Source organism: Nycticebus coucang, chromosome 9 (assembly GCF_027406575.1).
Source record: "Nycticebus coucang isolate mNycCou1 chromosome 9, mNycCou1.pri, whole genome shotgun sequence".
Lineage (NCBI taxonomy): Eukaryota > Metazoa > Chordata > Mammalia > Primates > Lorisidae > Nycticebus > Nycticebus coucang.
This window is the reverse complement of record NC_069788.1, coordinates 84,082,127-84,107,070: the sequence shown is the minus strand read 5'-3', so window position 1 is coordinate 84,107,070 and position 24,944 is coordinate 84,082,127. Positions and strand designations below refer to the sequence as shown.

The 24,944-nt window shown below is 42.0% G+C and overlaps 1 protein-coding gene across 3 annotated transcripts in view; it reads left to right on the top strand.

Moving 5' to 3' along the window:
- Nucleotides 1-24,944, top strand: part of EML1 (EMAP like 1) — a 196,970-nt gene that overhangs the window by 52,824 nt on the left and 119,202 nt on the right. For 2 of the 3 annotated variants that reach the window (XM_053602686.1, XM_053602684.1), the window contains exon 1: nt 363-640. The exons of the other annotated variant lie outside the window; for it this stretch is intronic. In XM_053602686.1, the coding sequence (XP_053458661.1) occupies nt 574-640 (67 nt within the window). In that variant the 5' untranslated portion in view covers nt 363-573. Of the gene's footprint in view, nt 1-362; nt 641-24,944 lie in introns of those variants that run through there. 3 annotated transcript variants of the gene reach the window in all.

The following is a 24,944-nucleotide window of genomic DNA, read 5'->3' as shown; positions in this document are numbered from 1 at the left end:
TCCTGGAGCTGCCCGCAGGCGCGGAGACCGCGCGGCGGGGGAGGGTGGGCTTCGGTATCCTCCAGTGTACCAGGCCCCTCACTCGCTAGCTCCTGGCGTCGCCCTTTGTCCCCGCGCCCACCCTGCTTGGTGCCCTCCAGGGGGCGTCCTGCAGCCCCCAGCAGCTCCCCGACCTGGCGGCCACGCGCAGAGGCGGGGCCTGGCCGAGGCGCCCTACAGCATCCCGGGCCGCCTGGTCCTCCCCGCCCGGGAAAAGGCTGCCAGGCGCTGCGTAGGCGCCTGGAGGGCAGACCCGGCCCCCGCCCGGCGGTCCCCGCCGTCCCCGCCCCGCCACGTCCCCCCTCCCTGGCCCGGCCCCCGCGCCGCCGAGGCCGCCCCCTCGCGGGCAGAGCGGGCGCTGGGCTCGCGGGCTGCGGCGGGCCCGGGGTTGCCATGGTAACCGGCAGCAGCCGCCACCACAGCAGGGCCGGCCCCAGCGCCAGCGCCGGCCGCGGCTAGGGCTCGGCTCAGTGTGTGGGTGAGCGGTGGCGGCGCAGCCGGGCCGGGGAGCGGGCGCGGCCCGGCGGCCTCAGCATGGAGGACGGCTTCTCGAGCTATAGCAGCCTGTACGACACGTCTTCTCTGCTCCAGTTCTGCAACGGTGAGAGACGGCGGTGCGAGAGGGCCGCGGGCGGCGGCGGCGGCTGGGACCGAGCCGAGGGGCCGAGGCCCGGTGGGCGCGGGCGAGGCCGCGCAAAGTTGCTTCTGAGCGGCGCGCGGTTCCCGCCGCCGCCGGCGCATTGTGCTCGGCCCGCGGGCCCGCGGGGCCGCGCCTCGCTCAGGCCGCCCGGCGCTCCCGGCCGCCGCCCCGGGCTCCCGGCCAGTGGTTGCGCGGACCTCGCCGGCCGCGAGACCCGTGCGAGCGCACCCGGGAGGCGCGTGGGGAGCGGGGCCGGTGGGGAGGCCCGGGCAGCCTCTGCGTGCTAGGGAACGTGTTGCTGTTTTGCTTCCAAACTCGCATCTGTTTGGAAATTACTAGGTGAAGAACTCGGAAGATGAAATCACTTTGTAATAAAACCCTCCTATGAGGATGCAGGCAGTGTGTTGCAGATGGACCCCAGAATCCATTCAGGTCTACTTTAATTAGATCATCACAGTTTAATGCAATGAAGGGCGTTTTAAATGGAAAGGCAAAGTGGACCTGGCTTAAAAGTGTTGTTTTATATATGAGATAATGGATTCTGTTTTTGCAGTTTTTACAGAAAGGAAACATTTAATATCTACCAAGATGGCATCTTTTAAATAATATAAAATCCTACATGCCTGAAAGATTTTAGTCTCACTAGCAGAGTTGAAAAAGATTTTCACAGCACACTGCATATTTTATCAGAAAATGATGTGTGACAATTCATGCACAAAAGTTAACCACACATTTTTTACGTGTTAGATGTATTGCTTCATCAGAGGACCCCAAAAGTTTGTTAAAGGAAAAAGAAATGTATTTTATAGGGTTTACTTAAATGCAGTCGGAATAATTTTGAATTCTATACCCTTTGACAACCAGAGCAATTTATTTTGTGATTGTAATTGTAATTTAGGGGAACTTTTCTTGTTATTCGACACCTGTTTGCAAATAGGAGTTATCACTGTAGCAGTAAAGAGTAGTGAGTGTGTTGACTCATCCCTTAACGTGGTATTTTTATCTCTGGTGAAATTATGTTATCTTTTTTCATGCAGAGTGTATACTCTGATAGTTTTTGTATGTTATAATTTTCATGGAAACCACTTGTGGGCTTTCATGAGCAGTAATGCCCTCTTCAGTGGAATGAAAGAAACTTTGTACTCTTAAATTTAACCCAGTTTCCATGAGCAAAACACCTGTATTTTTGAGCCTCAGAAAGTGTTGGCTGCAAGTAGAATGTAGAGTATTTGGTACTCTGGTGGCCGTTGGAATATTGTATAGTAAAGAGTCATGGGAACCGTTTTGCTCTCCATTGGGTTGAATAGATTCCTCAAATAATTTTTTGAATAGTTTCCTTCATTGATTTATGAGCAAGCATTTGAATTAATATTTTTGATCTAAAAGGTGGGTACAGCCTCCTATATTTTTTGGTAGAATTCTCTGTATGTTAGTTGGAAAGACATGTGGCTGAAAATTATGTTAAATGACTTCCAAGTCTTTTAAAACTTAATCTGTGGACATAGCATTGACAGCTTGATTTAGGACATGAAAATGAGCCTAGATATTTTTATTTGAGCAGTTGTTTGGGGGCCTGGTCATACTGTTCCTAAATAGCAGTTTAGCCATAAAGTTAACCATAGGTTATTCTATACATCTATTCATAAATGTTTTAATTTTCTGCCTTTTCCTGTTAATTGCCAGCATAAAGATATTGGTATGGTATTTTATTGGTAAGATGTCTAGAAGAAAGTGAAATCAGCTCTTATGTATTGTAGAGATAACAGTTTAAAGAAAACCCACTTTAAAATCAAACAATAAGATCCTTCAAAACACAATTGAATCGTTAACTGTTGAGTTACTTTTCTCTAAAAGTTCTTAACTCTATTTATTTTTTAGGTTGCTGTATGAATAACATTTAAAGCAAGGGTAGTCTACAGGGCAAAATAAATGTTAACTGGTGATGTCTTAGGCAGCAGATGTTTTGATTTGAAATTATTCATTTTAAGAAGCTTCCATTAAGTGCAAATATAAATGAATACAATTCAGTTAATTACTATGATGATTCAATTAAAGCAGGGGAATCACAGAAACACCATTTCACTAAGAACTAGATTAAACATTTGGATTTTCATTAGGTACATTGAATTTTTTTTTCTTTTTTAATGAGAGATTTACATTTCAATGGCAAGACTACAATGGCTTAATATATGAACTCATACATTTTTATATTTTGAGTACACACCACCCTTTTAATAGTGACAAGAACTAAAAAGTCATAGTTATATATTTGCTTTAGAAAATACAATCCATAGTTATTACTTGGATGACTGTTATAGTATAACTTCCTTCTGGTGAGATAAGCTAGAAGATAATGTATAAATGAGAAGGGAGAAACAGAAAACTGTATTATAATGAATGAAATTTCTATCCTCCCTTATACTTTTGTTCCTTGTTATCTCTTCTCTCAGGTTGTAATGGATGCTAAATGTAAAATAGGCAATATCTGGCCTCTTAAAAAGGCTATCTATGCTCATCTTTTGGGAATTGGCTTTCCTATTTAAGTTGAAAATGTGTGCATTTTTTCTTCAAAGTATTAAAAAATCTGTAAAGTGAGCTAAAAATCACAAATTTCTTTTAATGCTAAAAGAAAAACTATAATAGTTTGAAAAGTGGGCAATGGCTATCCTTTATAAGCCTATTTATGATTTGGGAAATACTCCATATTTTCTTTGAAGCCTTCCTTTTGAAGTCTTACTTCCTTTTGAAGTAAGGACAATTACCCTTCCCCTTTATATACAAGGAAACTGAGTCTCAAAGAGAGTTGGTGACATTATAAGGCTACATAATAGTAAGGGCTTGGATCACATTTTGAAATTTTTTGTGTATTAATAATAGAGTTTATTGAGATATTTGCATGCTGTAAAAACTTGCTCTTTTCAAGCATACCATTAAGTATTTTTATTGTATTCACAGAATTGTGTGTGCACTATCACTATCTAATTTTAGAACACTTTTTTGTTTTTTATTGAGACAGAGTCTCATTTTGTCGCCCCCAGTAGAGTGCTGTGGCATCATAACTCACAGCAACCTCAAACTCTTGGGCACAAAGGATTCTCTTTCCTCAGCCTTCTGAGTAGCTAGGACTACAGGCACCTGCCACAGTAGAGATGTCCCGCTATCTTTAGAGATGGGGTCTTGCTGTAGCTTGGGTTGGTCTTGAACTTGTGAGCTCAGGCAATCCGCTGGCCTGGGCCTCCCACAGTGGTGGGATTACAGGTGTGAGCCACTGCACTGGCCTTAATTTTAGAACATTTTCATGGCTCCCTAATCCCCCATTGCCCTAGTCCCTGGCAACCACTAATCTATTTTCTGTCTCTATGGATTCCGGATATGTCATATAAATGGAATCATCCAATATTTGTTCTTTTGTGCATGGCTTCTTTCACTCAGCATCATGTTTTAAAATTTATCCATGTTTAGCCGGGCATTGTGGCGGGCGCCTGTAGTCCCAGCTGCTCGGGAGGCTGAGGCAGGAGAATTGCGTAAGCCCAAGAGTTGGAGGTTGCTGTGAGCCGTGTGATGCCACAGCACTCTACCCGAGGGCGGTACAGTGAGACTCTGTCTCTACAAAAAAAAAAAAAATGTATCCATGTTGTAGCATATGTTGGTTTGCCATTCCTTTTTATGGCTAAGTAATATTCCATTGTATGGATATACCACACTTTATCCATTTATCTGTTGATGAGTTATTTGGGTTATTTTCATTTTTTGTCTACAATGGATAATGTTACTATGAACATTCATCTATGCATTTTTGTGTGGACATTAAGTTTTCATTTCTTTTGAGTAGATAGATACCTAGGAGTAGAATTGCTGGATCATATGGTAATTTTGGGTTTAACATTTTGAGGAACCAATCTGACTTTTGAACTCTAAATATCTCTTTATTATTATACTTTGCTGATGAAAGAATAAGGAATTAAGGAAATGAATGAAGATGAGAAAGAAGTGGGAACTTTTTGCTTTGTATGAGTCCTTTAGATACTTTCACCAATCACAGCTCACCAAAATGTATGAGTGCACATCCATCTTTGCTCAGTTGTCATAGGTTATAAGAATCTCAGTGTTCGAAGGGACCTGCCAACTGATCTCATCTCATGGTTTACTTTCTTAAGCCTCTGAGCTGTTTCTTCAGAGTAAAGCTTACCCAAGAACCCAAATGCAAAGCAGACAACGCTGAAGCTGCCCTAGCTGAAGTAGAGAGGCCTTCCTCTCCTGCCCCCACTTCTCTGGATCCTGAAACCTCTGCTCTGTTAGTTATTCAACCTGTGCCTGTGCAGTTCCCAGAAGTAGGAAACTCACCACCTCTCCATGTGATCCATTCCTGGTCGGGACAGTTTCAACTGTCAGTTCCTACAAGAGATCAAAATTTAGCCCAAGTTCTGTCCTTTGGGTCCATAGAGAATAGGTTTAATCTCTTTTCCGTGTACTAGGTCATCACATGTTTGAAGGCAATGATGATAGCTCTTTTCTCAAGTTTTCTTCTAGCTAAACATTACCATTAAAAAAAATTCCTCATACAATTTTAGACCCTTAAAATTGCATCATGGTTTGCTGCATCTCCACCTGTCTCCTTTTGTCTATGTTCCTTTTTAAATTTGATAGAAGTGAATGTAATGTTCCAGGCATGGTTTTTTAATAGGGCAGAAAAGAAGAGGATCCATCACCTTACCTACTCCAAAGTCTATACTTCTAATAATGCAGCCTTATATTTGCTTGTCATATCACATTACTGATTTTCACCAAAAATTCTTGTCTGTTTTACATGTACTTTGACTAAGTCCTTTCTTTTCTTACTTTTTTTTTTCTTTCTTTTTTTCTTGAGACGGTCTCACTCTGTTGCCCCAAGTGTATTGCCATGGCATTCGCTTAGCTCACAGCAACTTCAAACCCCTGGGTTCAAGCAATCCTCCTGCCTCAGCCTCCAGGTAGCTGGGACTACAGGTGCCACCGCAATGCCCAGCTGCCTAAACCTTTTTTTTTGAAGGGGAATTTCCTCTAACAAGCAGAACCCTAGGCAGATTTTAACACAATTATAATCCATGTTGTAATGCTGTAAATAATCCCAGCGTCATATAAAATATTTCAGCATTGTAATAACATGGAAGTTGATCACTGCCTTAAAGGGTTGTGATTCTGGCTAATAGCCTTTCTCCTTTTTGCCTCAGAAGGTGATGTGAGAGAACTTAGAACATTCCCTCTAAAACCTGTACCCTGTATCTACCACTTCCCCATCTAGCCAGGCTGCTTCTCCTGTAGAAGAGGAGAAGAGGTTACTTGTCAGTGACCACCAGAGAGGCAAGTCCACATGCTCATCTTTTGCAATCACTTTAATCTTATGAGCTACTGCAATGTATTTTCTCTAGTTTTGAACTGGAACGTTGTTTTCATTTCTAAGCATTTAAATCTTGGGAATTAAGAATAATTTATTTGGTAATCTTAAACCTCTTTTGACATCTGTAACACTGATGGCTTTCTCTTAACTGTGATTATGCTGGAATTTTCCAGTTGTCAAATAGTTGGATTTAAAACAGGATCAAGGAACTCCTTGAGGAAATTATCGGAAATCAACACTATGAAGTATTTTCAAACCCCTTTTGTATTCTCATGTGGTGACAGAGGACTGACTTAGGCCTTCTCTGAGATACAAAATCAAATGAAAATGCTTTCATGGAAAAGGGCAAAGCAAGTGTCCATGTTAAGTGAGAATTTCTAATAGTTATACTTGGTGCTTCACCCAGCAAGAATTTATTTTATAGCCAAACCTTAACCATTTATGACATTATAAACAAGCCCATGCCAAATTCACAAAACTGTGTAAGAAGTTAACATTAATTGGTTATAATTTCTGAGACAGTGTAAATCTTTTCATATTTTCTCTTAAAAAATAAATATTTTGGGTGGGTGGAGGTTGGATAAGAAAAAAGAAAGAACATCTTTGTTTCTAGTGTTACAGTCTGCTCATGCTATAAAACTAGTAGTGCGAAAACCTTAATCATGGATAACATTAAAAATTAAACATTAGAGCATTGCTCTCACTAGTAATGCAGTCTCTTCAAGGACTTAAAATCATTGACATTTTGTGCTATTTACAAAAATCTGTCAAGAAAAATTCTTCTTTAAAATCCTAGCTTATTAAATTTTAAGCCTTTTTAATTCTGTGAAGGCAAAAGTGGAAACCTAATAAACACATGTATATGTAAAAAAAATAAAATAAAATAATCCTAGCTTATTAATAAAGGGTTTCTAGTATTAAAATGTTTTCAATACCTTCAGAAACATGGATAATTACAAAGAAAAAAATATGTCCTAAATTCTAAATGCTAATAATTATTATCGATACACCCACCCCCAGCTTCATGTTTTTCTCACAAGATGTGTGACAAATATATTTAATTTCTGCTGAAGGCAGCACATTTATTGTAATGCAGTCCAGCATTGGGTGTCCTTAAAGGTCAGCAGGACCAGGTGCATATCCTCTTTGGTTTACTTTGAAGGAATAGCTCTTTCGGAGAGTTTTCCTTCTTTCAAGTACTTATGTTTTAATAACTTTATAATTAGTTTGTTAGTTAGCAATTACCTAAAATTAAGAAGTGCGTTAGGTTTCCCCTTTTTTTTTTTTTTTTTTTTGTGGTTTTTGGCCAGGGTTGGGTTTGAACCCACCACCTCTAGCACATGGGACTGGCGCTTTACCCCTTTGAGCCACAGGTGCCACCCTAGGTTTCCCATTTTTGTTTACTCTAAAGCTCTTCCTTTACTAGAAAATACTGTTGGTGTGGAAAACCATATTTTTCCGGAGTACTTAGTTGTGTCTTAAAATGTGGTGGTTTGTTTTTTCTGCCAGCTTTCTGGAAACCACTTAAATTCTCTGTGTTTTATGAACTACACTCACTATGTAGGGGTGAATTTGACCAACAGACTTGGATGATGCTTGAGGGCCTGCCCATGATGGGGAGTCTATCAGTGGATCTTTGTACCTGCTGGGCTCTGCTGTCAGAGGAGGGAGAGCCTGAGGGGACTGGTCTTCTGAGGGTGGTGGCCAGATGATGTCCTCTGTTCTGTGTACCCACTGTAGGGGAGGTGCCACTATCCTGAACTGCAGATTATTTCCACAAATAGTCTTTCCAGGACAATGGACAGCCCACAGTGAAAGATAATGAGGATAAAAATGGTCACGGAGAGACCTTTAAGTCCATTCGTCAAATTGAGCTGATTTCCAGTCAGTATCTACAAGTGCATAGGATAGTTAAAAATGTCAAAAGCATGGTCTCCCCTAGAAACATTAGATTCTCCTAGTAATCATTTTAGACTTTTTCCCCCCATATCTTAGTGGCCCAGTGGATTCTTCTCCTCAGATATCACATCATCCCTCCCTCCTGCTTTAATTTACCTCAGACCCTCATCACTTCTCATGTGGGGTTTGGTTTGGTTTGGTTTTGGTTTGACAACAGCTCTGCTCCTTCCTATCCATTCCCTTGTGTAGTAAACAAGCACTTGAGTAGTCATAGTGTTTATTATTCCATTGTTCCGTGGGTTCCAACAAAACATGAGAATGACATGGTGCTGGCCTTTAGGAAGCCTACTTAGTTCCTGGGGAGCTAAACATCCATTGTTATTTTCATACTTTTTTTTTTATAGTTTTTGTCCAGGGATGGGTTTGAACCCCTACCCCTTTGAGCCACAGGCGCCACCCTATTTTCATACTTTTTTTATGACATCAGTGATAGGTTGTACTAGGATGTCTAAGGAACAACAGTAGAATCTTGTAGGCTTTGAACTGGAGTGTGTGTATATCAGGGTGGGCTTCCTAAGGAAGGTGTCCACGTGTCTTTCTAGTTCGCTCACTACAGGTGGGCCAGCAGGGGCAGGCAAAGAGCCATCCAGGCCAGGGCAGCTTCTAGGAAGCCCTAGGTAGGAAAGAACCTTTTGGGAACTGAAAGGTCAGAAAGGAGTAGACTAGCTTGCAGTGGAACTGGGGTATCATTTGGGGCCGGATTAAGGAGTTTGGTCTTGTTCTTAGGATCAGGGAGAATGTAGGGAAGAATTTTGAGGGAAGGAAGTCAATCATATTTCTTTTTTTGAAAGATCACACTCCCTCCAGTGGGGAGGATCAGTTGGAAGTAGGCAGGGAGAAGGTGGGAAACCATGGCAATAACCTAGGGGAGATGTTAGAGTAGTCTGCACTGGTGGGGTGGGAGCCAGGCACAGGACATACTCTGGGGTAAATCATTCAGAGTTGGGCTAAGAGTAAGGAGAGGGTGGGATCAAGGCTGATGCTGAGGCCTCTGGTTCTTCCAGCAAAGTGAGAGCCATGTGTAGAGGGGATATGAGATTAGTTTGGACTTGCTGGTTGGGAGAGACCTAGGGAATGGACATGCTGAGGTGCTGAACAGGCTGTCAGTGAAGGGTCTGGAGCCTGGGAGGCATCTGGACTAGAGATAAAACATTTGAGAGTCAGTAGGCAGCTAGTAATTGGATCCATGGGCACAGATGAGCTCACCTAAGGAGAAGTGAGACGTTTAGAATGCTCCTCCTGAAAGACAGATCTGGTCAAAGCGGCTTCCCATGTAAAGCCATCAGCACACCTCCCTCCACCTTTGACACCCAAGACCCTTTGGGGGGTGACTCTGTCTGGCACTCCCAGCTCCTTCAGGCTTGCCCACCTGTCACCACGCCCAGGTGCACTTCCTCAGCGGCCATGCAGTATTTAGTGTAAACCTCTGTCATTATAGTTACCCCAGAGGCCTGTCACTGAGGTTTATTTTCAGATCTCCCATTAGGCCTAAGCTCCTTCTGGGCAGTTTCCCGGGGATCATCTTTGTGTCTTTTGCTCTCAGCAGCACCTGGAATGCGATGGGTTTCCTGGGGAATGTTGGTGGAGTCAGTTCAGGAGCCGTCAGCGTATTTATCTCCTAGAACCTCCCCAAACATGCACAGACCAGGTGCGGAGCATGCATGTAACAAGTGTGCACTAAGTGGTGGTGACAGAGGAAAACACCCATACTCCCTGTGTGCTTGAGATAAAGTACACATTTATTATATATATCACGTGTATTAAGTACATGTATGTCTACATATCTACATGTGTGTACACACACACACACACACACACACACACACACACACAGCACTTAATTCTACCCCCTTGGCCAAGACCAGGTAGACTTAACCATTCAGAAGAGGAGGATTTCCAGATAAGGGAACCTTATTGGCACCACACAGAAATGCTTAAAGACGGGATGATGAGGAGTTGGCCCAGTACAAAGTCAAAAGCCTTCTGTACTTCACCACAGAATGCCTCTAGATGGACACTGTTTCACTTGGATCAATAAGTAGAAACATTTGGAGAAAGCATGTGGTGGTTTAACAGGCTTAAGCGAATTGCTTTCAGCCAAAGTTATTGTCACTAAAGTAGTTCTTGGCAAGACCAGCATTTAACAGCAAAAAGGATTTGACTTAAATCGCCCCCCCAAAAGTTATGTAACAATAATTTTACCATTCTTAGAAAAATGTGTTCCAGTTGAGAAATGGTTGAATGAAGTTAGGAGTCTCTAAGTAGCATTGTTGTACATTTTAGTTCATATTGTAGTCATCATAAGTAGTTGAAAATCCTTAGGCATAGGATTTAGTGGTGACACTTTATCTCCTATCGAATCATTTACTATGCTTACCCATCCTGTGTGTGAAACGTGGCAGCTGCTCCCTAGAGATCGTATGGAGCTATAGGAAAGATAATGATCTGTTAGCATGACTTCACTGAATTACTCCTTAAGAAAGTAATTAAGCAGGATTGCCTACACTCCACTGCTCTCAAAGACTCAAATCTGGCTTGCTATGTCATTTTTTTTTTGCCTTTCTTGAAAATGCCCTTTATCAAGTTGTTGTAATTTAATTATCTAAAAACATGTGTTCAGATTGCATTTTGTACTTAATTGTATCTTAACACCACAGAGTTGTTATTTCTCAACTTGAGCTTGTGCTGTTTGAAGGTAGGGTCCATGTCTCATTCATACTACTTTTATCCTTATCCCTCAGTGCCATGCTTCATATATATGTCTGTGTGTGTGCGTGTGCTGTGCTCACACATGCATGTGTAAATATATAAACACGGGGGGAGGAGAGAGGAACACCGATGTCATGGAGTACTCAACAAGCATCTGGTGTTGGTCTGAGCACTTTTTGTGTATTCTTTAATCCTCACAGTACCCTGCTAAGATAGGTACTATTATTAATATATTATTGCCTGCGTTTTGACTGATGAGGAAATGAAGATCCGAAAGTTTAAATAACTTGCTCGAGGTCCCCTGCCTAGTACGTTTTAGAGCTGGGATTTGAATCCAAGCATTCTGACTCCAGTATCTACAGCATACTAAACATTCAGTTGTTTGATGAGTGAATAATGGATCAAAAGATGGGAATGATTGTAGACATGAAAGGGGGCTTAGAAATTCGTTTCAGTCTGCCCCTTGCCTCTGGGAGAAGCCACATACAAATTACTAGTTGAGCTCTGAAAGCCTTTCACCTGGATTATTGTAATAGTCTCTGGATAAGTTTCCCTGTCTTCTGTTTTCCTTCTAATCTTACTACTTTTTTTTTTTGGCTGAGGCTGGGTTTGAACCTGCCACCTCTGGCATATGGGGCCAGCGCCCTACTCTGTTGAGCCACAGCCACATCTCACCACTTTTTAAAGACAGTTTATCTCTGAATTGCCCAACATCCCACAGACATTCCCTGAAGCTCTTAGGACGTAGAGCCAACTCTGTGAATTGCCTTCCCAGCCCAGTGGCAGCCTGTCCTGGCAGGTACCCTTGGGTCCAGCCACCCTGGACTTCTGGTACTATCTGGGGGTATTTTACCCACATTCCCACATAATGTGCCCCCTGTCTTCTCCACAGTCCCTTCCCACATCTTCTTCTCCTTGTGGTTGAGAATCCCACTCATGGGTGGCAGGAAACCGTCCCTAGCTTCCTGGGATGTGGTTCTTTAGATGCAGTTTACTTGGTGCCCCAAAGACTCATGCTGCAGGTCTCATGGCACTGTGACCTGACTTTCCATCCAGACCAGAAACTCCAAGAGGACAGTATTCTGGCTCATTTTCCTCGGTGGGCCCTCAGTGCCTCGCTTGTTGAACAAAGAAGGAGCCTTTTAGACTGGAAGTGTTAAATGGTAATTTTGTCTAGTAATTGCCTACTTAGAAAGTTTTGACATTCTCTGATAGAAGCCCACTCCACATGCTGTCAGCTAGGGCTAATGCAACTGTTCAGTCTTTCAGTTAACAGTTCTAGTTCCTTCATTTTTTCATCAGCAACTTTAATTTATTATCTTAATCATTTTGAAGTGTACAATTCAGTGGCATTAAGTACATCCCCCCTGTTGTGCTGCTATCTCTGCTGTCTATCCACAGAACTCTTTTTATCATCCCAGGCTGAAACTCTGTCCCTATTAAACACCAGCTCCCTGTTCCTCTCCACCCCAACCTCTGGTGCTCACCATTTCACTTCTCTCTCTATGAATCTCACTACTCTGAATATTTCACGTCAATGAAATCACATAATATTTGTCTATTTGTGACTGGCTTATTTCACTTTCAGAACCCTTCTTAAAAACAGTAGTTTCATGAAGTTATAGAACCCCACGCTGAATAACGCCTAACACGTCCAACTAAAAGGTTCAAAGCCTGGTACAAAGAGTGGGATAATTACTTGTAAATTGGAGGTTGTCAGAAGTCTTATGATTTGTCACCAGATCACACCCACATGCAATTCAAACAGGGCTGCTAGCCTGTATAAAGTTTAAGTAGCCTATCTCTGGAATCTCTGTAACAAAAAGTATGTTCCTTCCCCCAAGCTACAGCCAATACAAGGCCCCACTCTACTCGAGAAGGGGAGAAAGGCCGTGCAGAATACTGGAGACAGAGCTCAGATTCTGAGCTGCCCTTCACACCACCTATAGTAACAAAGGCTGCTCTGATGCACAAAGAATGGTGACAAGTGTCTAAGCTCTTTTAGGAATGGGGGAGGTGGAAAAAACTTTAGGGCGGTTTAGAAAAATGATGAGTGGCATATGTTTGCTAAAGAAATTTCATGACATATGCCTTCTGATCACCACTAACGTACATTCTCTCTCAACTAGCTAAGAATCTGAGAAGGGAAACAGCAGATGCAGGACCCAGGATCTAGGAAGGATCTGGACTGGAGTCTTGGAATATCTTTGAGGTTTTTTTTTAAGATTGCTTTTGTACGTTTGGCACAGTTTGCTGACGTGAACATCTGATTGGAGCTTTTCATTCGCAGGACTGTTTAAAAAGGCAAGCAGCCATCGGCTGCATATGTCCAAGTGAATAATTAACTCTTGAGAATTAGCACAAAAGATCATGTGCATTTCTTCCAAGATCCTACCACCAAAACACTTTCCAGGGTTTGGGAGTGTAGGCTTTGGAGACAGGCAGATCTAGGTTTTAGTCTAGGTTCTTCCTTTTTATGAAATGACCTTATGAACTTGGATAAATTGCTTGTTCTTTTTCTGGCCTCAGTTTCCTCAGCTCTAATAAAGTAAAATAAAATGATAAAAATTAAAAAATATATATCACAAAAGGCTAAGAGAGAGCTTTCATATCCTGAAAAACTTTTCAGTATTATCAAAAACATTTCTTCATTATTTATGGTAACAAAATGTCACACATTCGTAGGTAGCAAAGCCTCCTGATTATTGTAGGGTGGAGACAGAATGTATGAAATTTCTGTGTTCACAGAGCTTATGTGTTTGTTATATAAAAACATTATATATTGTTTACTTTTGTTTATTTTTCCATTTTTGTTCAACAAAGCCTTAAAAGGCAGGCCAATCATGGTGTGTGTTCAACCCCCGAAACAGTAATCTGTTCAGACATTGAGGGATTTACTCTGAGATTTACAGTTTACACAAAACTGTATAGTAATGTTCTTCACTGTGGACTATTTAAGGAATTTTTCAAGAGTAATTTTTTTTTTGAGCTGGGGTCTTGCCCAGGCTGGGGAGCAGTGGTCAGTCATAGCTCATTGTAGCCTCGAACTCCTAAGCTCAAGTGATATTCCTTCCACAGCTTCCTAAGTAGCTATGACTATAGGTGCATGCTGCCATATCTGGCTAATTTTTAATTGTTTTGTAGAGATGAGGGTTTCACTATATTGCCCAGGCTGCTCTCAAACGTCTGGCCTCAATCTTCCCATCTCAGCCTCTCAGAGTGTGGGGTTACAGTGTGAGCCACCACCCCCAGCCTTAAGAGTAATTTAGACACATTGTATTTTCATCTAATTCAGTGATGTTAAAGCATAAGCCCAGTGTAAAACAATCTCCTTTCTAGTATCTTTTTTTTTTTTTTTTTTGTAGAGACAGAGTCTCACTTTATGGCCCTCGGTAGAGTGCCGTGGCCTCACACAGCTCACAGCAACCTCCAACTCCTGGGCTTCAGCGATTCTCTTGCCTCAGCCTCCCGAGTAGCTGGGACTACAGGTGCCCGCCACAACGCCCGGCTATTTTTTGGTTGCAGTTTGGCTGGGGCTGGGTTTGAACCCGCCACCCTCGGTATATGGGGCCGGCGCCTTACCAACTGAGCCACATCAGACGTGCTTCTCACACAATTCTCACACACAAACTCTAAGGTAAACAAAGTACCACATTCATCTATGGATGATCAAATAGGGGCTGAGGGGAATTAGCATCTGTCCGTCCAGTAAGTGCCATATCTCAAACATGGGTCTCAAATGAAAACCTCCAGGGATCTTTGAACTGTACCAGGTTCCCTTCTATTTGTTGTATTCATGTTAGCATCTGTGTTAATCTGGTAAAATTTCTTTATGTGAACCCCTTACTTTATTTAAAAAGAGCATATGATGTAGATAATTGTATCGTTCTGCACCTTTTATTTTTTTCCCTGGACCTTGAGAAGTTTACATAGATATGCACTGCTTTAAGAACATCTGACATTCAAAATTCTGAATATATAAAACACAAACCATTACAAGATTACTTACAGAATTCCATAGCATTTTAAAAAATTATAAATTGCTTTATCTGCTTAATTTTTTTTTTCCTAAATATTGTATTTACCAGACTTTGATCTTATTCATCAGGCCACATCCTGGGTAAAGTGGCTTATGTTTTTGGTTTTTTAAAAAAAAATCCTGTTCTCCATCAACTCACAATATGATGCATCATAGCGAGGCAGGGAAACTGCTGACTTTGCAGTAGTACATCCTGACTTGTGTGGTTTTCTATTCTGGCTAAAGCAAGGGATGAAACACAGCATGCCCAGAAGTTGTGTCCAGTGCTTGGACAGGTGCCCGAGGCTGGCTAGACCTGTTTGCTGGGTCCATCCTCAGCACAGGGCTTATCTCAGATGCCTTTAGAGCCAGCAACAGCTCCTGAGGCAGACCCACAAACCCTTCCCTGTGATTTCAAAGCCCAGGAAGCTCTGGAAACTAAATAATTTTTGGTAACTCATTTGTTACTTAGACTTGGTCTGACCTAAAGAATTTGGTGGGATGTGGGGGGACTCCCCTGAACTGAAATGTGGCTTTTAAGGGTTTATATTTTTGTCCTTTAGTATGAAGGTTCTGCTTGTCTGCAGAGGTATTTTTGAGTGTGATTATTTTTAAGTGTCCTAGATCCTTCTGGAGGTATTGGGTAATATATGGGATATACCCCATACTTCTTGTCTAAAGTCTGAGCCTGAATTCAAAACGTTTCTAGGCTCAGTGCCTATGGCTCAAGCGGCTAAGGCGCCAGCCACATACACCTGAGTTGGTGGGTTCGAATCCAGCCTGGGCCCACCAAACAACGACGGCTGCAACCAAAAAATAGCCAGGCGTTGTGGCAGGTGCCTGTAATCCCAGCTACTTGGGAGGAGGAGGCAGGAGATCGCTTGAGCCCAGGAGTTGAAGGTTGCTGTGAGCTGTGATGCCATGGCACTCTACCCAGGGTTACAGCTTGAGGCTCTGTCTCAAAAAAAAAATTTCTAGACCCGAGGGTTTGGGGAAGGGTTTCTAGGCTATACAACTTGACCAAGCTGGTCCTGTACCCACACCCAGATTCCAGGATGGCTCCTGCTGCACTGCTGCCTCGGCAGGTCATACCTGCTGTCCTACATCTGTGGACACTTGCCTAACACTTGAGTGATGTTCGTTTGGAAACCTGGCACACAGGTGAATGGTGCCTGTGGGGGAACCCTAAGGCCATTATACCACATTCCCCTCTTACAGTGTCCTCTAGAATGAGCCAGGTCCTTCAGAGCCAGACTGTGCTAGAGTCTTATCCTGAGAAAGCAGAGCTCAGGGAGATTCTGTTGATTTTGCTAAATTCATTTGTTCCTTCATTTCTTTGCTCAACAGGAATTTATGTGTCTACTATGAGGTCTGGCACTTGGTTCACGAAAAGTAATGATGATGTTTCACATCTTATATCTACAGTTTATAGTTTTGTTGCCGTGTCTCATTTTGTCCTCCAACAATTCAGCGGACTAGCTGGTGTCAGCCTTTTTTTACAGATGAGGAAACTGAAGGTTGAGTAGCTTTGTCAGATCTGCAGATTGGAATCTTTTCCTGTTTCTCTGTCTTCATAGACCTTCAAAATCATTTGCTGATTCCAACCAAATTTCTACCTTCTAAGACTCAGCTATTCTTCAGAACCCAGTCCAGATGAAGCAGTGGCTTCTTTTCAGATAATGAGACAAATCATTTTACTTCATCGTGCCTCAGTTTTTTATGCTATAAAGTAGGGTTCCCAGTCCCTTGCAAGTTTTTTTTTTTTTAGACAGAGTTTTACTATGTCACCCTCGGTAGAGTGCCGTAGCATCACAGCTCACAGCAACCTTCAGCTCTTAGGCTTAAGTGATTCTCTTGCCTCAGCCTCCCAAGGAGCTGGGACACAGGCACCTGCCACAATGCCCAGATTATTTCTTCTTTTCTTTTTTTTTTTGTTGCAGTTGTCGTTGTTGTTTTAGCTAGCTTAGGCTGGTTCGAACCCGTCAGCCTCAGTGTATGTGGCTGGTGCTGTAACCACTGTGCTACGGGCGCCGAGCCTAGTCCTTGCAAGTTTTAAGTGAAATAATCTACATGATTCTGTTTTTATCAATTGTAAAGCTCTGATGACTGTAGTTAATAATAATGTATTATTATTTCAAAATTGCTGAAAGAGTAGATTTTAAATGTTCTCACCACAAAAAAAGTGATAAGTATGTGAGGTGTTGGATATTGTAATTGACCTGATTTAATCATTCCACATCATATACATATATCAAAACATCACATTGTACCCTAAAAATATATACAATTTTTAAAAATTTTTATTTATTTTGTTTGGAGACAGAGTCTTAAGCTGTCATTGTGGGTAGAGTTCTGTGGCAACACAGCTCACAGCAACCTCAGACTCTTGGGCTTAAGTGATTCTCTTGCCTCAGCCTCCCAAGTAGCTGGGACGACAGGCGCCCGCCACAATGCCCAGCTAGTTTTTGGTTGTAGTTGCCATTGTTTGGCAAGCCCTCTCTGGGTTTGAACCTGCCAGCTCTGATGCATGTGGCTGGTGCCCTAGCTGCTGAGCTACAGGCACTGAGCCTACAATTTCTTAATTAAAAAAAAAAAAAAAAACTCTCTGGGCGGCGCCTGTGGCTCAAAGGAATAAGGTGCGGGCCCATATGCTGGAGGTGGCGGGTTCAAACCCAGCCCCAGCCAGAAACTGCAAAAAAAAAAAAAAAAAAAAAAAAAAAAATCTCTCTATCTGATCTCATGGTGAAGTCTTTCTCAATCTTCTTTCATATACCTCCATCCAGACATATCTGTCTAGAATCCCCCATAGCAATTTTTCCATCTCTTATGGAGTTTACCTCATATATGATTGAAAGGGGTTAGAGACATTGACCCCGTCCCATCCCCATGCAGTTCAGAATCCAAGAGCATTACCAATCACATAAACAGTTAACACATGCTGTATTTTGTATGCTATATGTATTGTATACTATATTCTTACAATAAAGTAAGCTGGAGAAAAGAAAGAAAATGTTAAAATCATAAGGAGGAAGAAATATATTTACGATTCGGTAAGTAGAAGAAGTAGGTCATCATAGAGGTCTTTGTCCTCATTGCCTTTATGTTGAATGGGCTGAGAGGAGGAGGAAGTGGAGGGGTTGGTCTTGCTGTTTCAGGGATGCTGAAGGTGGAAGAAAATACACCTGTGTATGTACAACTCAAATCTACATTGTTTTAGGGTCAACTGAACTTATTTCTGTCTTCTGCTATCCAGCATCCTCAGGAGCAAGGCCTGTATTGTATTCGTTCATGGTCGAGAACTGTGCATTGCCTGACTTCATACGTGAACAGTAAATGTGTGTTGGAGTTTCTACAGTGGAGAGATATATTGCTTTTACTCTGGGGGTTTAGGCCTGCTGACACTGTCAGTGATGACCTGGCAGCTCTTGCATCCCTCAGCCCCTTCCTCGGGAACCATGGCATATGTGTGCCTGACTGAAGGCATTCACTAGACTGTGTCTTTATGATACCAAAATAGCTGACTGAAAAAGAAAGTCAGCCAAATGAATGCTTTCTAACCTAAACCCCAAAATGTAGATACCAGGCAATATCCAGGTGATGATTTTTTATTGGAAGCTGAAATATTGATTCACAAACCATCTGCCTTTGAACAAACCGTATAGCACTGAGGTGTTTGCCAGAATTTCTGCCCTGCACACTCTCTGTGACCCTTTATCCGTTGCATAATGCACCTCCCAGCAAGCATTGTCCTGCTTCCCTCCCTATACAATTGGCTCTACAATTTGTCTGGCTCTGAGGTTTCCTCCATACTAAAGAGGCACAGAGTGTCAAGATTTAGGGAGGTTAGAAGAGGTTGGGGGTAGGGAGAGGGATGCAGCCTTCTCTGCAGGGTTGCTGAAAGTTGCAGGGGTCAAGGAAATAATATAAACCTTTGAATAGAGGCTCCAAATAGTTGAATAGTTGGTTTGGAGTTCCCAGTGACTAGTATCTCAGTTACCCACTGCTTTGTTACAATTTGCTTTTCTTTAGCTAAACGTTCTTGCATGGTTTTAGAAGCAAGCAAACAGATACAGGGTTTCTAAGTGTAATCATTCTCTTTGCTGATGCATTGCTAACAACAGAGGGACCGTAAACTAAAGGGTCTCTAATTTACTCTGCCAAAAAATCTGTTCCTCACTCTGTCAGTTCCACAGCTTTCTCCTTAAAGCTGAATAAATTGGGTGCTGCCTTTGGAATGAAGTATCCTGTTTGGCCCAGAAATCTTAGCTACCTTTCTTGAGGAAAGATGATTAATCTTGTTATGCTCAGCAGCAAAAGGATTATAGGTATGGCTGAACCAGTTTTATATGGTTTGAAATACCAGCCCTGTCAATTTTGTGTTTTTCAGTAAGGGAGTAACAAAGGGTAATCTCATGCAAGAGAAATACTGGCTTTTGATTTAGGGGAAAAAAAAATAAAACAGTTGCTTAGGCTTTTTAAAAATAATTATCTTTAAGGCAAAAATTCAAATACCTCAGCATATACATTTTTATAGTGGTTTGGTAGTAGAAAAGATCATCTGGTAGATTATCAGGACTGACAAAAATAACGTGCCTATTAAAAACTATAGGGACGCAAGAGAATGGTCACCTTTGCAGCTTATTACACTAATCCAAATCAATAACTGTTTATCAATGATTTCATCAACTAAAATGGAATTCAGACGAACAGAATATTTATTTTTATGTCCTGGAAAACCTGCCCAAGAATCCCTTTCACATCTGCCAGGGATGTGCTGGTTGGCGGCCCAGAGCACACGGTGCCTGCCTGGAGGAGACCTTTCTAAGCAGAAACCTTCAAGGGACTGCACATGGCAAGTCCAAGATCTAAACCAGGCAAGAAAATCCATGCATTTGCCACATCAGTGTCCTTCAACAGTGTTTTCATGTTCCTGTAACTTCCGAGAGCTGACACAGTTCTTGTCTCAAACACTGAAAGATGAAAGGGGAAGGCAGAGCTACTGTCATTTTTTAAAGAAACCTAGAGATATAAAGAACCTAAGAAAATTCAGGGCTAAAAGGAAGGTCAAAGGAATGTATTTTATTATAAAGCATTTTTAAAATTAACAGGTCATAAAACTATAAAATAAATAATGGATTATATAATGGATTGTGTTTAAAATATGAGTTAAAGCTATTTTACCAAACAGCCAGAGACTTGTGTCATAGCTCAGCAGAGGCTGTTGAGGCCCCTTCCCATCCAGGGAATCCCACTCCAAATGAACCAGTTAGTGCACATCCAAGAAGACATCCTTTCCTAGGCCACAGACTGCACCTCTAGTGCAGGATGGCCATTGTGCACGTGGGTCTCAGTGGTCATTATTCCAGCAGAAACAAGCTCCTTGACATAGTGTTCTTGTGTCAAGCACCGGGCTGGTGTATATGCTGTTTATTGCAGCAATCCTTGGGGGTGGGGTTACCTCTGGTTTACAGATGAAAAGGCTGAGGCTCAGGAAAGCAAAGTGAGTTGCTAAAGATCACACAGCTAGGGATGGGCGAAACCAGTCTTCTGGTTGGTTTGTTTGATTGCATACCCTTTCTGTGGAGTCTGTAGCTCATGGTTTAAGCATTGCCGGGTCATTTTGGTATCTGTGAACTTGAATTTCCCCCTGAGCTAAAACTGAGATCTGTGAGGGTTTGTTTCTGAGAACTGCACACCTTCTTAGTACAATAACCTTACTCCCCCATGTCAGGGCTAATGTTGATTTATTTTAGAGAAAATTGTAATTGATCTCTTTTTCTTCTACAAACAATCGTTTATTTTTATTTGTCTTTGCTAAAATGAAGATGAATAGATATTTATTTTAGATAGCCAAATTGTAGCAGCACCTCATAATACTTGGGCGGTCTGGAAAAGCAGCTTTGATTGATGTCAGAATTGGAGATTAGTAAAATGACTCATAAGTGATCAATCAATGGAGGAAAATCTCTAAATTACTCTTAGTTAGCTTTTTGTAAGCTAAGGAGATTTTTAGGGTGTTTGTGATATTTCTTGTTTGTCTTCTTTATCACTTGAAAGATAAATCACATTAGTGATACTGGCCTTGATTCTGCTGTAGAGAGGCTTATAAGATAAACATTTTGCGTTCTGCTCAGAAGTAAGGGGTGGCTCCTAGAAGTGGCATCTCACCTACTGTGCACATTGTGAGGGTGTATAACCTGCTCCCTGGGTGATGGGCTCGTCTGCAAATGGAACTTTACCCTGGAAGTGAGATAATGTAACCTAAATATTGTACCCTCATATTAATTTGAATAAAGTTAAAATTTAAAAAAGCATAAAATAATCCAAATTAAAAAAAAAAAAGAAATCTGTTGGGGGTAAAAATGAGATTCTTGTGAAGCGAGTCCTTTTTTTATGATAACTGCTGATATTCATATCTTAGATGTTTAAACATTCTTTTTCTTTTCTTTATTCTAGCCTTTCCATTTTGTTTCTCATTTCCTTATTTGTTCCATTGATGTTTATCAACAGAATCCTTCCTTTTGGGGGATTATTACTGACACCAGATGCTGTCAGGCGAACCCAGAGGTGTACCCTGGGTTACCCTTGCGGTCAGAGAGATCAACTAGAAGTACTTTTGCTTGTATTCAATTTGATTCCAACAATAACAATCTGTATTTAGCCAGAACAAAGACACTGACAGCTAGAGGCTGGCCGGAGGCTCTCCACAGCTCACGTGGGGACCCAGGTGACAGTTCCTGTGATTCCTGGTCCACAGGTTTCTTCTGACCCATATTCCCTTTCAGTTTGGTCCAGCTTTGAAAGTTGTACGTTTCATTTGAAATGAGGAAAGTCTCAAATGGACTCCTTCCTTTTCTTAGGTATCGATCATCAGCTAGAAAAGGATCTTGTACTTGTGTCTAACAGTTGTACCTATTTGGAAGATCTGTGTTGAGATCTTCCAACTGGCTCTTCCCCTATGTTTGATTTTATAGCATTATTCTCTGGATACTTGAGAAACATCAATTCACCTACTTACACAGATCTTCCAAATAGATGCAACTGTCAGACACAAGTACAAGATACTTTTCTAGCTGATGGGGCACATGGCCGATACCTAAGAAAAGGAAGGAATCCATTTGAATGGAGATATACGTGAATGACGTACATCTGCTCCTGGTCCTTTGGTTTGGCACAGAGGTCAGCGGTTCTCAACTCTTTTGATCTGCCTTGCGTTTGAATGACTCTTTCCCTGTGTTTGATTTTATAGCATTATTCTCTGGTTACTTGAGAAACATTGATTCACCTAGTTACACAGATCTTCCAATTAGATGTAATTTCTTTACATAGTTATCAAAAAAATCACATAGGTTAATGTTTCCCTCAATGGATCAAGAAACTCTTTTGGTGTTAGGAACTGTCAGTCTCACAGAGGCTCACAAGTTTTCCAACCTTTTTTTTTTTTTTTTCCTGGAAAGCTCAAGTTTTATCCTTGGCACCAAACGCTATCAGTTGTTTTTCTTGGAGTGACAGCCTCACTACATTCATCTTTGAGAAAATGATTATAGAACACTCAGATCTGATAACCCTGGTGTGTGCATCAGTTCTTTTGAGTGAAAATGATGTTCCCTGAAAAGAAGCTCACCACTCAGTTGCATAGTGCTCATCTTTGCAAAAAGTGATGTGCTTAGTATGCAGCAAAAAGTGCTTTGTAAAGAGATACACACTCAAGGGTTGAACTTTAATAAAATTAGTATTTGTACAGCTTCATCAAAGGCATTCCTATCATACATGAACTTGGCATTTTTACTATAAGTGGCAGTCAGTGAAGGGCACAGTGACTTCATGCCACTGCCTTGATTGGTGCTAAGGGACCAGCAGTGTCACCACTATTGCTTTTGCATCATCTGTGCAAGTGTCCCAACACAGCAACAAGGAATAATACAAAGGTACTATGAGACAGTTTTGACTTCATGGACTTTCTGAAGGGATCTCAGGGACTCTCAGGGGTCTGTACTTTTAGAACTGCTTCTGTCAAGTGTTAGAACCAGATACTCATTCGGCACATTTCTTGAGGGTCAACTCCATGACTGGTAATGTGCTAGGTGCTGAGGATACCAAAATGAAAGGCACAGTCCCTGATTGCAGACAGCTCGCAGTCTGATGGAGAAAGGCCTAGTAAACAGACGCTTGTAAAACGTTCCAGTAAGTGCTGTGATTATGGTAGGCAGAGGGGTGCTCTGCTGGCATGTAGAAGAGCCCCAGCCCAGCTTGTGTTCTGGTGGTGGTAGTGGTTGTTTCCTTTAGGAAACAACAGTGAGGCAAGCCAGAAAGGGTAAAAGTAGAAGTAAGCCAGGTAAAGAAGGAGGGAAGAGTGTTTTATGAAGGTGGGGTGGCTTGGAAAAGGCTTAGAAGCAGGAGCAAGTGTGCAGTGTTTACACACTACTCCTATACACCTAACCACAAGTAGTTCAGTAGTGCTGGAGTATAGGAGCTATGTGAGGTGTGGTACAAGATGGGGCTGAAGAAGTAAACAGAGACCAGATCCCAGATGCTAAATGAGTGTTTTATTCCAAGAATGATGGATATCTGCTACAGGATTTAAACAGGGTTGTGAGATGATTGCATTTGTATTTTGGAAAGATCACTCTGACACATGAGGATGGAAAGCGGATGGGTGAGATGTTGACAGGTAGACCAGTTGAGGCTGGTGCAGGAGTCCAGAGAACAATGACCAGGGCCAGACCAAAGAGGTGACAATGGAGGAGTCCATAATTATTAGGATTTGACGGTTGATTTGATATTGAGGGTAAGAAATAGCAAATTAGTCAAGGATACTCCAGGATTTGTAGATGAGTGGCCGTATGCACAGTGAGGCGTTCATAGGGGTAAGGGAGCGTGGGAAGAGGAGTAGAGGCAAGTCGATTCATCGAGCTTCGTGTGTCCTATTCACACACATGTGTACACACACACACACACACATACATATCAGTATCTTCAGATGAAGGTGTCCAGAATGGAACAAAACCTGGAGCTTGAGAGGGTTCTGGACTAGTGATTTCAGTTGAGGAGTTATCAGTGTAGGTCATGCTTGAGGCCTCAGAAGCTGATGGGATCACCTGGGGGAGGGGGTGTGGACTTGCAGAATCTAGTTACAAGGCTCAAGTCCAGAGAGAAGTCAGGGTAGGCTTTAGGGGGAAGGAAACCTGGCGTATGGATCTTCCTGGTCCTTCATATCTACAGAAGAGAGCAGAGAAAAGTTTAAAATCATAACTCCTCAATTAACTGTTTAGATATGGTCTGACATGCTTTTATTATAGCATAATAAACATGATACTTTATGAGCAATACAGCCTATATAACACATTTTTGTTCCTGAGTTAACATAGACTTTAGATCTGTAAAGGGTGGTAAAAGTACCAATTACGGTTTATAGTGCCTTTTCCCACCTGAACATTTTTCTTCTAAAAATAGAGTTAAGCCAGGCACAGAAGTGCCAGCTACTTGAGAGGCTGAAGTAGGAGGATTGCTTAAGCCCAGAAGTTTGAGGCTCTAATACTTTATGACCAGACCTGTGATAGCCACTGTAGCCTGGGCAACATAGCAAGACCCCATCTCTTAAAAAAAAAAAAATAGGGTGGGCTCAGCGCCCATAGCACAGTGGTTACGGTGCCAGCCACATACACCGAGGCTGGCAGGTTCTAACTCGACTAGGACAGCTAAACAACGATGGCAACTGCAACAAAAAATAGCAAGGTGTTATGATGGGTTCCTGTAGTCCCAGCTACTTGGGAGGCTGAGGCAACAGAATCACTTGAGCCCAAGAGTTTGAGGTTGCTGTGAGCTATGATGCTATAGTACTCTACTGAGGGTGACATAGTGAGACTCTGTCTCAAAAAAAAAAAAAACAAAATAGGGTAGCCTTTTTGCCATCAGTGGTTTCAGAGTTCTCAGGAATTTTACCCTTCTTTCTTTCCACTAATAAGGTGTACTGGTAATTTTAGAAGTTAGGGTTTCCATTGTGTTGAATAGCCAAGACAGAAACAGTCACATTAGAAGTGTCATCTGTGTGAGATTTATACAAGAACTGGTCCTTAGCATTCCAGTGATGGGAAGAGAGAAGTTAGAGGTGTTTGCTTTCATTGTAGTACTGAAGTAGCCTGTAGTGTCAGGAAGCATCATCTGGTGGCTTCCCTTTGTGGGGGCAGGTGTATCACAGACAT